Below are 15,354 nucleotides of genomic sequence, written 5' to 3' on the forward strand. Positions count from 1 at the left end.
CGATCCTGTGCTCCCCCTCTCTCCTACCTTATACTACCTTGATCCATGAGACGTGTCATCCTGTTGGTCTTAAATTTGGCTGATACAGATGCCACTCCGGCAAGTGTCCCTAGCTCTTATTTTTCCCTTGTTGACTGGGAAGACGATTTTGCGGTCACCGGCTCCCCTCTGCCCCAAGACATGGATGTCTCCAAGCTCAAGCTGTGGGACAGCGACCCAGAAGATGATCCTAATGACTCGACGGTGAAGGGTCCACCTGCTAAGAGATGTAAAACAATGGGGAGTACCGCTGCCCCCTCTGGCCCAGTTGCTACAGCACCACGGTCTTCGGCTTCTTCACGCTGTCACGGCAAAGATCCTTTGCCTATTGGGCCCGAAATATGGCACCCTGATTTCAAAGCTAGGGATCGCCCGGTCACCACTTGAGACTCGGCCTTGGACAACGCCGCAGTGGCCGCCATACTATTCTTCAACCCTCATCTTCCACGAGACCAAGCCTATGGCGACTCTGGAACCTTTGCCGCCCATCGTGCTGCTATCTACACTGGGTGGGAGAAGGTGTGACTCGTCTTGATTCTCTTTTGGCCTTGTATTTTTCTCTTGTAACGTATCACATGTCCCTTTTTGTTCAGCTAACCTGGATGTAGGCTATATCATCCGCGGATTGACCAACACCCTAGACACTTTGGAAGCGACGAAGCAGGAGATCCATGGGCCTGACGGTTGGAAAGCGCGATATGCTAAGCTGGATAAAGAACGCGATGATTATCGTATCGCGGCTTTGAAGGCCCACAATGATCGCATGACCGTGGAAGGGGCTCTTCGCCAACAATTGACTGACCTTCAGGCTAAAATGACGAGCGAGAAGGTAGCAATGGAGGCCGCCGCTCAGGCCACTCTCGACCAATCCCTGACTGCTGCTTCTGATCGCTTCCGCACTTTGGCCGAAAAGAAAATCAATAGAGAACTCCAACGTCAGCTGGATGAGCTCACTGCAGCTGGGCGACTCCTTCCCTTGCCACCTTCTGCTCCTGTCCAGGCCGTTGATCCAACTGCCACTTCCCTCCGCTGCTTGAAGAAGAACTCAGCACCCACCAGGCGACAGACGACGCGGTGGTGGAAATATCAGAAGGCTCACCCACAAAAGCAGTGCCAGAAGATCCCACTCCAAAGGAACCGGCTGAGGAGCACTAACTTGGAGTTCACTCTTTTGTTTTATGTCTCAATACTTTTTGCTTCCTAACTATTTGTCTTAATACTCTGTGTCCAGCGGGCTATTAAGTTACTCACTCTTTGTTCCCCATTTAACTGACTTGACGTATTTTAGCTGTTATCTCATTTGGAATGTGTTTTACCAATTTGCACCAACTCTATTTATCTGTATTCTGCTTAGCCGTCTATATTGACTTGGTTTGGGGAAGCTCCGTTTGCTCCCACTTTGGTTTTGGACCTCATTGTCCGCGGAGGGCTCACCCCCTCCGTTGCTTCTGGTAGCCGTACGGCTGTTTGGGGGCAGCTCAGTTTGCCCCCAGTTGATTTTGGACCTCGTCGTTCGCAAAGGGCTCGTCCCCTTCGCTGTCTCTTGCAGCCGTGAGGCTGTTTGGGGGCAGCTCAGTTTGCCCCCAGTTGGTTTTGGACCTCATCGTCCGCAAAGGGCTCATCCCCTCCGCTGTGTCTGGCAGCCGTGAGGCTGTTTGGGGACAGCTCATTTTTCGCCCGGTTGGTTTTGGACCTCGTTGTCCACGAAGGGCTCATCCCCTCCGTTGTCTCTGGTAGCCATGAAGCTGTTCAGGGCAGCTTAGTTTTCCCGCAAGTTGGGAACCGTCTCTCGAATAAGTTATTCTATCAGATCGCAGCTAATAAAAACACCATATCCTTTGGTCCCCATTGCACTCTGTTCAACGATAAAACCTATAACACAAAACAACATAATACACTCGAATAACAATCTTTGGTGGTTTAGGAGTTTGTCCTTAATTACAATAACACTGTACAAAACATCACTCGTGAAACTTCTTCAGCATCCTGATGTTCCAAGGTCTCGCGATGTCCTCTCCCTTCGGAGTCTACAACCGATAGGTCCCAGCGCTCCCCTTATCAACCACAGTGTAGGGCCCTTCCCAGTTGGGCCCCAGTTTTCCGTCTTTCTCCTTTCTGGTGGCTGGGGTCACTCGTCTCAGAACGCGGTCTCCAATCTGAAACTGCTGTGGCTTTACCCTCTTGTCGTATTGCCTCTGTAATCTTCTGTGGTATTCTTCCAATCTAATGCGAGCTATGTCTATCTTTTCCTCTGTAAGGTTCAACTCAGCAGCTAATATAGTTTCGTTGACTCCTTCTTCTACCGCTCTGGTTCTAGTAGTGGCCTCCACCATCTCCACAGGAATCACTGCCTCTACTCCATATGCCATGGCAAATGGCGACTCTTGAGTAGATGTTTGCGGTGTGGTTCGGTATGCCCATAGCACCTGGTTCAATTCGTCTGCCCAAGACCCCTTTCGGTCCTCCAATTTTTTCTTCAAATTATCCATTATAGTCTTGTTTGAGGATTATGCCTGTCCGTTCCCTTCTGGATTGTAAGGATCTGAGAACCCTTGCTTCACCTTGAACGGTTGGAGGAAATCATGTACCTTACCCCCTGTAAACTGAGTCCCATTATCCGCGATTATAGTATGCGGCAGCCCAAATCTGCAAATTATGTTCTCCCACAGGAATTTCTCGACTTGTTCCTCCTTAACTTGCTGTAATGCCACACCTTCTACCCATTTGGTAAAATAGTCAGTCGCGGCCAACATGAACCTTCGTTTGCCACTGGCCATGGGTAGCAGTCTGACGATGTCTAGCGCCCACATGGCGAAAGGCCAAGGGTTGAACACCTTATGCAAGGATTCCGCAGGAGCGTGTATTAGCGGTGAGAATCTTTGACATTTCTCACACCTCTTGGCATACTCGGTTGCGTCTCGCTTCATGTGTGGCCAAAAATACCCTTGTGATAACAACCGATGCGATGTCGTCTTCCCTGCCGAATGGCTTCCGCAATCTCCCTCATGAATCTCACCCATGACTTCTTCCGCCTGTCGAGGCCCTAAACACTTCAACAATGGACCGCTGACATTACGTCTGTACATGTCACCATTTATCAAAGTGTATCTTTGGGACATCTGCTCCATTCTTTTCCTCTCTCGTTTGCCCTCGATCTCTGACCCCGAAAGGAAACTCTTTATGGGTCCCATCCATCCCGACTCTCCCTCGGTGACTTCCCAAATCCCTTCATCCTCGGATGTACTTGGTTTGCTGAGCACCCTGATTTCCACGGCTCTGCCCTCGGTTCTTGGAAGAACCGCCGCAACATACGTTAAAGCATCGGCGTGTCTGTTTTCTCCGCGGCCAAGATGAGCGAATTTGATCTTAGTAAATTTGCTAGCCTTTCTCTGCAATACCTCCAAATACTTCGCCATCCTAGGGCATCGGGCCACAAACTCTCCGTTCATTTGACATATTACCAAGTTGGAATCTGAATACACTGTCAATTCCCTCACTCCCAGATCAGCGGCCATTTCCAATCCTGCTATTACTGCTTCGTACTCTGACTCACTATTCGAAGCTGCGAACCCCAATTTCATCGACAATTCTAACCGGTTATTTTCTGGTGCAACCAATACTACCCCAATTCCACTTCCTGTGTCGGTTGCGGACCCATCTGCGAAGACCCTCCATCCATTCCTCATATCCCAAGGATCGAATGGGTCATGACTGGGATCACCCTCTTGTTCCATAATCATATCTTCCCCCCCCACGTAGGGTCCTCGATGGGGAATTCTGCCATAGCCTGTGCCTTCTCCGCTGTCCTGATCTGATACTCTATATCATATGAACTCAGCACTACTGCCCATTTCAGCATTCTTCCTGACTTGTCCGCCTTCAAGGCCTGTTTGAGTGGCAAGTTACTCACCACCACTACTGAGTAAGCATCGAAGTAAGGTTTCAACTTCAACGCTGAGAAAACCGAAGCCAAAGCAAATTTTTCGATCCTACTGTATCTGGTTTCAGCATCTAGCATGGTTTTGCTCTGAAAGTACACCGGCCTTTATGCTTTGTCCACCACCCTTATCAACACAGAGTTGATTGCGTACTCTGACACCCCCAAGTAAAGATACAACTTTTCTCCTTGCCCTGGTCGCGACAGGATTGGGGCTTTTCCTAAATAAACCTTTAACTCTTGGAAATCCTTTTCGCACGCCTCGGTCCACTGGAAGTCGGTTGTCTTCCGCAAGAGTAGGTACAGAGGTCTACACTTGTTTGAAGACTTTGAAATGAACCGGTTGAGAGCCGCGATTCTCCCTGCCAACCTCTGGACCTCTTTCACATTCTGTGGTGATTGGATTTCCACCAAAGCCCTGATCTGGTCCAGATTTGCTTCAATTCTGTGGTATGTGACGATATAACCCAAAAACTTTCCTGATGTCACCCCAAAGGTGCATTTCTCTGGATTCAACATCAGCTTGTATTTCCGTAGTATAGAGAACATCTCCCTCAATCCTTCTAGATGTTCCTCTTCGGTCATACTCTTCTCTACCATATCGTCTATGTAGATTTCCATTCCCTTTCTGATTTTGCTCTCAAACATCTTCTCCCCTATCTTCTGAAATGTGGCCCCGGCGTTTTTCAGTCCGAAAGGCATTCGGGTATAACAGTAGATTCCTCCTTCTACTATGAACGCGGTTTTTTCCTGGTCTAGCTCATACATGAACACCTGATTGTACCCCATTGATGCGCCCATGAAAGAGAAAAACTTAAACTCCGCTGTCCGATCCACCAGCTCGTCTATCTGCGGCATTGGATAGCAATCTTTTGGGCACTGCAAGTTAACATCTGTGAAGTCGACACACATTCTCACTTTTCCATTCTTTTTTGAAACCGCAACTATGTTTGAGAGCCACTCCGTGAATTGGCATTCGCGAATTATGCCGGCCGCTTTCAACCTATGTATCTCCTCACGTATTCCTTGTGCATACTGCGGCTTTAAACCTCTCATCTTTTGCCGGATGGGTGACAAGCAAATTCCGGATCCAACCCAACCAGATCCTCTACGGACCATGCGAAAACATCACTGTTCTCTGTTAACAAATTGGTCAACTTTGCTTTCCAACTCTCTGATAAATCGGCCCCAATAGACACAAATTTCTCTTCTTCCTCAGTACCTACGTTCACGGTCTCCACCTCATCCATTGTCTTTGCCCCTACTGGCAATTCCCCGTTCTCTACCGCGGTCTGTAATTGCTATGTCCGGGGTTCGCCATCTCTTTGGGTATCCTTATCCGGTGTGCGGATCAATTCGCGAATCGCCACCTGGTGAATCTTTTGAGCCGCGACTTGGTCCCCCCTTATCTCATACATTCCTCCCTTAGTCGGAAAACGGATCACTTGATAGTAGGTGGATGGGATTGCCTTCATCTCGTGAATCCATCTTCTTCCCAAGATCGCGTTAAACTGCGAAGTAGAGTCCACGATCATGAAACGAGTGAACACTGTCACCGGACCTGCATTCACTGGTAGCACCAGTTCCCTTATGGGTTCAGTCATGCTACTGTTGAATCCAAACAAATTAGTCCGAGGGGGATGCAATTGCTTCTTCTCGAGGCTCATTTCCTCCATCGCGCCCCTAAACAACAAATCGACTGAGCTCCCACAGTCTATTAATACCCTCTTCACCATGTAGTTACCCACTGCTATCGTTATTACCAGTGCGTCCTCGTGAGGCGAGACTACCGCTTCCAGATCCTTCGGTGTGAACTCTATCCTCCCATCCCCCGCAGTGGCCCCTGGAACCGGCCGCAGAATACTCGAGACCTCATTTATCTGCTGTACGCTGGCCATCCTCCTGACTTTGTCCCTATGAGCATTCTTTCCTATTGATTCTCCACTAAAGATAACATTGATTGTACCTAGAATCCTTGCCATGACCGGTGCTCTTTCGACCGGATGGGTCTCCTTGATGAATTCCCTCAGCAACCGCTTTTCTATCATTCTTTCTATCAACCATTGTAACGCGAAACATTCATTGGTTTTGTGGTTTCTGATCTGGTGGTAGGCACAGAACGGCTTCTCTTCCAACTCTCTAGGTGTACTTCTCGGACCTTCATAATACTGCATACCTTTGATTAGCGGCAAGATTTCCTCTAAGGGTTTGTTCAAAGGAGTTGACACTATGTCGCGGTATGGTTTTCTCTCATGAATGTCTCTCCTACCTTGGTCCCGACCTCTCTCGGCTTTGTGTGTTTCTTCCCTGTAAGACCCCCCTTCTCTTGCCGCAGCCTTGCCTCTGTCTTTCCGGTCGTCATGTCCTACACTCTGCACTGATTTCTCTGTCTTCCTAGGTTCCTTGGTAGTTCTTTGCAACATATCCTCATAGCGTATGTACTTCTCGACCTTCGGATACAACGCATGTAACGTAGTGACTTTGATTTTGGATACAGATTCATGGACTCTAGTTCCCTGTTTCAACCCATGCTGGAATGCTATGACCGCGGTGTGCTCATCCAAATTCTCCACCTTCAACGTCTCTTCCTGTAGAAGTCTGGTTGCCTCCACTGCCGTATCTTGAACTTCCTCCTGCGTTTCTTCCATTTCCACACTCAGGGTTTCTTCCTCCCTGATTTCCGCTCTCACTTTTTTTGGTCTCCCTCTTAATTTCTTAGCTATCGTTGCCATTCTGTAAATTTCTCTTCCTATCACTAGATCGCAGGTCACCTCATGCGTCCCCACAGACGGCACCAAATGTATAATCAGATTTTACAACCCTTGAAATCAGAATGTAATCTCTAATCTTACAATCTCTCTCTCTCCCTTTTCTCTCAGTTTTCTTTTTTCTCTTTTCTTTCTTTCTCACCTTTTTCTCTCTCTTCTTATACCCTCTAACTGCTAACTGCTTCTTGGTTCCATGATCTCCACCTCTCTCTCCCCACGATCGCTAACCGCCCACCTACCATCTTAGGTATCGCGGCCTGGATCCCCTACTCATGGCCTCTCTTCTACTAACTTGCCTCCACTCTAGCTCATGAACCCTCCTTCTCTTCACGTATCTCTTAAGTCCACGTCCTTCTAATATTTCGCGGACTCGATCCTGTGCTCCCCCTCTCTCCTACCTTATACTACCTCGATCCATGAGACGTGTCATCCTGTTGGTCCTGAATTTGGCTGATACAAGTGACATTTCATGAAATTAAGGTACCTAATTACATTATGTATTCCAATTAAATCAACAAGGCTCATGGTTTCTATATTTCGATATTTATACATGCAATTTTAATACGTGAACGTACAATGTGCTAAAATTAAATAGACCACCTTCAAACAATTCTTTACACTTTGCGGTGTAAAGAATTGAACTTTCTTATCCGTTCTGTGCTAACTCAACTTCCTTACTAATGGTTCTTTGATTGTTTAGTTAGAGTATGGATTCGTTCCAACCTAAAGTCTATGATAACATTACTACTTTATTATGCTATTTTAGGAAACTAATGAGTAAGGTTTTTATGCGAAGTCTTGATTTGTTTTACTTCCTAACGGACACTTATCATGCAAAATACGAGAACGGAACAACTAATTTTTTTAACAAGATACTTAAGAGAGAAAAGGGGTAGAGGATTATGCTACTCATGCAATGTCACATTATATTCTCTTAGAATTAGATTACTACCATCTCTAAGCTATTTTGGGTTCATTATCAAACCCCAAACGGATTGAGAATCGATCCCTAGCGAGATGAACTCATCTCTAAGTCCATTTCCCTAGTGTGAGGAGTTGAACTGATATTTCATCTCTGAAATACCATCTCAACTCCTGGACTCATGAAACAGACTCTTGTCAATTAGAGGAACATGAGGTCAAATGTGACTCACGCGCACGGCTATCCCAGGTGTGAATTAGGAGGTGCACGCGAGTCATTCTCAACTTCCAGGGCTCAAGTTTGTCCGGACACTACTATTTTGGGGTAGGGTGCTACATGGGTCCTATGTTCTAAGCATTTAATCTTACTTCTAAGAACATATAAAATCCTTACATGAGCATCATTAACCCTCCACCTTGGAGAGTTTTAGCTCATGATTCCTAGATGATTGAAAGACTACAAGTTATATGTGCTAATGAGAGAGGGGAAGAAGAAAAGAATACTACACACACTGATTTACCTAAGGAAATGTTGAAATTTTTATTCAAGAACTAAGAGTGTTCCACCATTAAAACTATTACAAGCTTTTTAACATAAAAACAAAACTGAAAGTAAAATACAAGACAAGGAATGAAATGGAGTCAAGGGAGTAAATGCTAAAATCAGCCCCCCTTCAATACATATCATAGCTTTCTCTCTTCCATCCCACGTGAACCACCTCCCTCATTAAATTCAATCCTATTTAAAACCAAATCAAGCCAAAATAATCACTATTCAAGAATCCAAATTTAAGTCTTCCTAATTAATGAGATGCAAGGTGTCATGTGGTGCCAATTATTTGTTTGACTTATGAGCATGACTTGGGACATGATGACTTATCCGATCTTGCAGGCCCACAACGTGGGTCCACGTGCTGTGTCCAGTGGCAAGCCTATCTTTTAGCATTTTTACAACGTCCTGCCTTTGCATAGAGTTCATCGCACTGATCGTCTAAGTAGCTCACTTGCCGAATTCGGAGTCCTGGTTTAAAAGATATGAGCTTCGGAAGCTTGATGTTTCTGTGTATGTAATCTCGTTTCTGACTTGATTATGTCCTGTTTGAGTCTTTAAGCTTTAAGTCCAGATTTGTTGGGCTTCACATGGCTTAATCGGAAAGCTTTATCTATACTCCCTATTCTGTGCTTAAATACTGGCTTTATCATCATTTTTATGTTGGTTGTGCCAACCTGCAAAAGCACGAAAATGCGATTATTTCCTGATTATTAAGCACATAATTAACCGAAATGCACGTCTCTACGGGGTTTTATAATACAGTTTTGGGTGCTTATCAGGGGGTTCATGAAATAATTCAAATATCATAATTAAATTACGTAGCTAACTAACCTAGACTCTACTGGAGTAAACATGATATGCAAAAGGGTGGCAAAAAGTTTTGAAATGAAAGACCAAATTACACCAAAACAAAATTTGAAAACCTTTTTTAAGTTTGAAAAATTTTGTGGCCTATACTCCAGAAAAGTGGTATGTTACAAAAAATTATATGGGTATTTTAAAGTCAGATTCCCCAAGACTGTGTACACCCCCAAACAAGCAAGAAACTGGAGTGGCACAAGATGGATGATGCGTGGTCAACTACAAACTAATAGCCGAAAGAGTTGGGGGTCTAACCATAAAAATATGATACTAAATGCACCCCAAATAGAATGAAGTGGTATAATTAGAAGTAATCATGTAGAAGAATGAATGAAAACCCACACATTTTTGTAAGTGCCTTCTAGCTTAGTTGGTAAAACCTCTGGGTGATGATACTAGATGTAACGCCCGTATTTAAAATACGTATTTTTCTATTTATTAATTAATTAATTTATTTATTTAAAATTTGTTGAATTTGGATTTGGGATACGCGGGCCTGATTTCTGGGCCCGAGTCTGTATTGGGCTTAGGTTTCGAACCCAAGTATATAATCACATTGTTCTAGAGAATAGGGTTTTTAGAAAATAAAAAAATAATAAAAATGGATGCAGAGATAAAAGTTGGATTGCTAGAGGGTGGAGCGCGACGATTCAGACTACGAGGGATTCGTCGAGCTGTTAGTTAAGGTGAGTAGTTATATTTTTACTCTATTTCACAAAAGCTTTACTGTCAGAGTTTTTGTTCGCGCTTAGTTTTCTGCTTTTCCTATGTCGGGTTATTTTTCTCGTCGTCGCGTGGGATTTTTGGACTGGTTAGATGTTAGTATAGTTATTTAGTTAAGCATTGAAATTCTTTACTTAACTGTTGGAACAAGGAAGAGGTCGAAAATGGGGGCGCAAGTCTAGAGAACAGAGAAATCGTCTCTACCTACTGTTTGAACTTGTATTGGGTTTATTAGGTTGTTATGTTGGTTGGATGTTTGATTGGGTGCTAGGGAGTGTGGTGGAAGCTTGAACAACTGTGTTAATGGCGACCAGAAATTGCCCAGCTTAGATTAAACTTTGTTGTTTGGGTTTTTGTTTGGGTATTTGAATGGGTTGTTAGTAATGGGATTAGGAGGATTGATTGAGGTTGGAATGAGGGCTATTGAATGGGAGCTATCGAAACTATGTCGAAGCTCTGTTAATGGCGGACGAGATGTCAATCTAGTGTGGAGGAAGGGTTAAATGAAATTTATAAGGTAGTCGTGTTGGTTGTCAATGGAAGGGGGTGTGTTTGAGTGTGTGGGGGATGTTGGACGGTGGTGAATGGAGGTCGATGGAATCCAGATCTAGATTTGAGGATGATTATTGAATTAAGGAGTTGGGGTTTCGGTTTTGTTAATGTTGTGGGGGTTTTTCCCCTATGCAATTTCGTGTAGATTGGGAGGAGTGGCGATCGGTATTTGTGGTGGTCGATTTGGTGCTGGTGGTGGAGGAGAAGCCTGAGGAAGAAGATGACCGGTTGGGCTTGGGCCTGGGTCGGTTTCTCTTGGGTTTGGGTTGTTTGGTTGGGCCGGTTTGTTTTGTTTTGATTGGGCCCGGTTATGTTTTAAATTGTTGGGCTTTAGTTCTAGTTGTTGGGCCATACCAGTTTTGTTAAGTTTGGACCAGTTCTATTTTATTTTGTTTGGGCCTTTTCCAATTAGTTTCTTTGGGCCGGTTTCTAATTTTATGTGGGTTGGTCCTTATGACCCCAATTGGGTCAGGTTGAATAATAAGTTGGTTTAGACTTTTGGGGCCGGGTTTTAAGGTTTGGGCTTGGCCAGTTGGGTCCGAACCATTACCTTAGCCATGACCTGAACTTTGACCTTAGCCATGAACCATGACTATGACCATGAACCTGTTGAACATAGAAATGACAGTTTGACTTTGACAATGATAGTTTGACTTCGACCATGACAGTTTGACTTTGACCATGACGTGTCGACTTTGACCGTTGACCGTTGACTGTGGAATGTTGACTTTTTCCAGTTTTTCTCATATTTAAGAATATGGACAAATGTAGTAATAAAATATTGTCGAAAAGGGTATAATTTGGTTGTCAGTATCTAGGAAAGATTTGACGTTGATATTGTGTATATTTTGACACGTGACGAGATAGAAACTTTAGGAGATATAATATTCCTAAAACGCTATAAAAATGTATGCGATACATTTGAAACAATTGTGACACTATGTACTATGTGGGATATATATATTGAATGCAATAGTTTTGGAGACATAAATTTATATAAACACTCTATTATTATATGTGTGAGATGCTACTATGAGGTAGTATAGTATTGGTGAATATTTTTCCACGGGAGTGTGGCGTAGTGCAATAATATATTGGCACGTGAAAGAATGAAAGTGGTTATGAGATATAATTAAGATATTTCTAAATATTGTGGCATAGTGCAATAAGGTATTTGACCTGCACGTGATATAGTAGAATTATTATGAGTCATAAATGGATGACACTTGAATAAATTACGTAACGAAAATCCTAGAACCTAGCTACCACAACTCATGTGATTTGGCCCTTCTGGCGTTTCAGTGGATCTGAATGGCCTTCGGGCGTAAGTAATGTGATTGGCCCTTCTGGCGTTTCAGTGAATCTGAATGGCCTTCGGGCGTAAGTAATGTGATTGGCCCTTCTGGCATTTCAGTGAATCTGAATGGCCTTCAGGCATAAGTAATGTGATTGGCCCTTCTGGCATTTCAGTGAATTCGAATGGCCTTCGGGCGTAAGTAATGTGATTGGCCCTTCTAGCGTTTCAATGAATCTAAATGGCCCTTCTGGCGTAGCCGAATAGTGGCTTGATTATTCCGTTCGCAAACTAGAACGAGACGCGCGATATTTTATGCCAAATAGTGGCAGTACTTGCATAATTGCTTTCGTGTGAGGGTTACCTGGTGTGCGGCATCCCGCTCAGGGTAGTTACGCACGGAATGGTTCATTATGTAAGGGGAGGCATGTGGATGTACATGTTCGACGTTGGGAAGCGATTGTGGTAGCTAGGGAAACTAGGTGAGACATAGATACGACGTGATTTTAGGGACACACAAAGAAAGCCTTAAATAACATAATTATGGTAATGTGTTGTTTAATAATGTATCTTTAGATAGATGATTGTATATGGTTTTGCAGAAGTGGGGGTCAAACTAATTACTTGGGCAGAGACGACCCACTCTGTAATTGAGCATGAAATGCGGTACGGATATAATATGCTTGGTTGGTTATTTGTTAGATGTTAGAACCTAAGGCGCCTCAATGGAGGAACTACATGCCTTATTTATTATGCGTATAGTTTGTTGTGTGGTTAGTGGGAAGTTAAGGCGCCTCAGTGGAGGAACTACCTGCCTAAATTATTGTACTTAAGGATGTCGTATTAGTTGTTGGAAGTTAAGGCGCCTCGGTGGAGGAACTAACTGCCTTGTGGATTGTGTAAGTATCTACATAAGTATATGTTGTATTTTAGAGCTACTCACACCAGCATTTTTATAATGCTGACCCGATTTGCATGTTTGCTTATCGGGTGTGTTCATTAAATGAACATAGTTGATAAGTCTTGACAGGTTTAGTGTTGAAGAAGATTGGTTCTTTGCTTGTGGTTTTGCGTTAAGCGTCGCATTTCAAGATAGGCTTTGTTTTCCTTTGAGGTGATATAGATTTTTAGTTGAGATAAGGTTATTTGCATTTTCATTTGTTAATTTTTGTAATGAAGAGGACTTTTGTTTAAGTTAAAATTTTTATTGGTTTTTAATTATCCGCATATTTAAACTGTTTATGGGTTTTTGGAAGGAGAGAGTGCGTCACACCTCGGAGATCGAAGAGTCGGGAACAAATAATGTTTTTCCGAATTCTATCGAAATTCGGGGTGTGACACCAGAGGTCCGGGGTTAGAACCCCGCTACACACTATTAAGTTCCTGATCTCTTTCAAAACAGGCTTGCCCACACATTTTGCTTGCCCACACATTTACAAGAGCCTCTAGCTCAATTGGTTGTGTACCCCTCTCCTCATGGGAGAGGTTGCAAGTTCGAATCTCACCAAGTGTTGGTTGGGATTTATTTCTTGCGTAATTATGTGATGGGCCTTTGGGCCAAGCGAACTTTCGGGCTAGAGACAAGGTGCTGCTATGATGGGTGGACCGAGGAGCAAAAGCTAGTCTTCATGGACAAGGTGGAGGCGGTTGGGTCTACTCAAAATGGCGCATTAGCGAGACCCTTCGGGGTTGATAAGCCTTCGGGGTAGGGTCCTTCAATGTAACCGGTGTGGGTCTGCCTTAACCCTCTAAAAATGTCACTGATCTCATTTAAAATAGGCTTGCCAAAAAAAAAATGAATGAATGAAAACTTACGTAACCCATCAAAGAACATATGCAAACCATCATGTTGTAGCTGTTTTAAAGAGTTAGAATAACCCAAAAGATGAACTAGTGATACTTTAGGTGAGAAAAGAATGGAGTATGGATTCTGATGTCTTTCATGAGGCTCAGATGATGAAAAATAAGACAAACTAGGTTTCTCACTACACTCAGTCAAAACTTGGCTCTTAACTATAAGAACGGTGTACTCATGGGATTGTGTACTAGGCAAAAAATCTTCACCATGAGGGTTGAAAAAATTATAGAGGATCTCTGAGGCAAAAGGCTCAAGTGCAAATTTGAGGTTCCTTTGAAATGGTGGAGGAATGGATGGCTTAGTTATGGTAGATGGTTGGATTTCAGGAGGTTCTAACTTAGCTGGATGGTGGTTGGTTGGTGGTGGGTCCTCACACGCTCTTGAGAACTCTACATCTAGCTTGGCTGAATCCACAAGGTTGTGGTCATTGGCTTCATCCTTAAGAAAGTCATCTATAACTTCCATCGTTATATTTTCAGTGGCCAAACTAAATTGAGATTCACATTGCACTAAAGAAGTTATGATAAGTTAAGAAAAGCAGATGTGAAAATAGTATTTCTACATGCTAAAATCAGACTATCAATCAATATATTATACTCTTAATATCATGTGATAAATATGAGAGTAATTGTTTTCGATCCACTCTTGTTTGCACGTACTTGTAAACAAATCTAGAATAAACTACTATTAACTAATGATGAGAGTAATATGATACAAATAGTAAATTTAAGATGCTAAAATAGTGAATTAATGATATGAGAAAGGTAATATAGAGGGGTAATCCACTACGTGATTCGATTGGCTATTAGTTTAGTCATCGACTCATTTTTCTTGATCCCTAGTGAATACCAAGTCATCTCTGATTATGACTTCACTAGCATGAGAGTTTAACTCCCCTACAAATCTGTTTGATGGTGGTTCTAAACTCTAGTTCACCGTTATGAGTTCTATCTCTAGAAACTCACAACGAAGAACTTGAAATGCTTAAACTAACGACTACTGTATTAACTATCAATCATCCTCACGTGGCTTCATAAACCCTCTCTAATGGAGGTTTAGTCTTGTGTCATTGGATTAATTAAACTAAAACAATAATAAGAAGACATAAAAATAGAGAATTGAATAATACTAAGCTTCATTGATGGGGATTTAATAGAGGCTACAAACTAAACTACTTAACCTAAACTAAACTAAACTATTCTAAAGAAAAGAAGAGAGAGAGAGAGAGAGAGAGAGAGAGAGAGAGAGAGAGAGAGAGAGAGACTAAATTAAAACTAAACTAATGAGGAGAGTAGCCAAGTTAGGTTTAGCTTTAATCATCTTTATATATGAAATGATTAGGGTTACATTTTCATGCATAGGCCAGGAGGCTAGACTTTGGGACTCTAATATGAGTCCAAATTCCATTAGGTTAAGTCTAAAATGGCCAATTATGCTGGAAATTACTTCAGTGCCCATTTCGTCCACTTTTATAGCTCTGATTAGGGCAAGGCTGAGTCCACTGAAAAACTTATTCTGAGTCGGTTGTTTTGACATAAAGTTAAATATGTGAACGTTAATATTTTGATATTTTGATATTTATACATGCAATTTTAATATGTGAACGTCCAATGTGCTAAAATTAAATATACCACCGCCAAACAATTTGGAAGAAGGTGAAATAATTTAATAGCACAATTAGATTACGTAACTAACTAACCTAAACTCTACTGGAGTAAACATGACAGGCAAAGGGTAGCAAAAACGTTTTAAATAAAAGACCAAAATATGTCACCCCCAAACAAAATTGGAAACCCTTTTTAAGTTTGAAAATTTTTGTTTGGCCTATACTCCATTAAGGTGGAATTT

General features: G+C 42.9%; 2 protein-coding genes across 2 annotated transcripts; both read right to left on the reverse strand.

The window, feature by feature from the left end:
* Positions 1-2,546: 2,546 nt before the first annotated feature.
* LOC147524874 (uncharacterized) lies at positions 2,547-3,773 on the reverse strand. The gene has a single exon (XM_086576869.1). The coding sequence runs from the start codon at positions 3,771-3,773 to the stop codon at positions 2,547-2,549; it is 1,227 nt and encodes a 408-aa protein (XP_086432995.1).
* A 1,504-nt stretch (positions 3,774-5,277) lies between these two features.
* Positions 5,278-6,708, reverse strand: LOC147524875 (uncharacterized). Its single transcript, XM_086576896.1, has one exon. It carries the CDS (start codon positions 6,706-6,708, stop codon positions 5,278-5,280), a length of 1,431 nt encoding a protein of 476 aa, XP_086433022.1.
* Positions 6,709-15,354: the final 8,646 nt, after the last annotated feature.

Source organism: Coptis chinensis, chromosome 1 (genome assembly GCF_015680905.1).
Source record: "Coptis chinensis isolate HL-2020 chromosome 1, ASM1568090v1, whole genome shotgun sequence".
NCBI classification, from domain to species: Eukaryota; Viridiplantae; Streptophyta; class Magnoliopsida; order Ranunculales; family Ranunculaceae; genus Coptis; species Coptis chinensis.

Coding starts and splice junctions, on each gene's coding strand:
- LOC147524874 (XM_086576869.1), bottom strand. CDS start 3,773: ATGGAACAAGAGGGTGATCCCAGTCATGACCCATTCGATCCTTGGGAT.
- LOC147524875 (XM_086576896.1), bottom strand. CDS start 6,708: ATGGCAACGATAGCTAAGAAATTAAGAGGGAGACCAAAAAAAGTGAGA.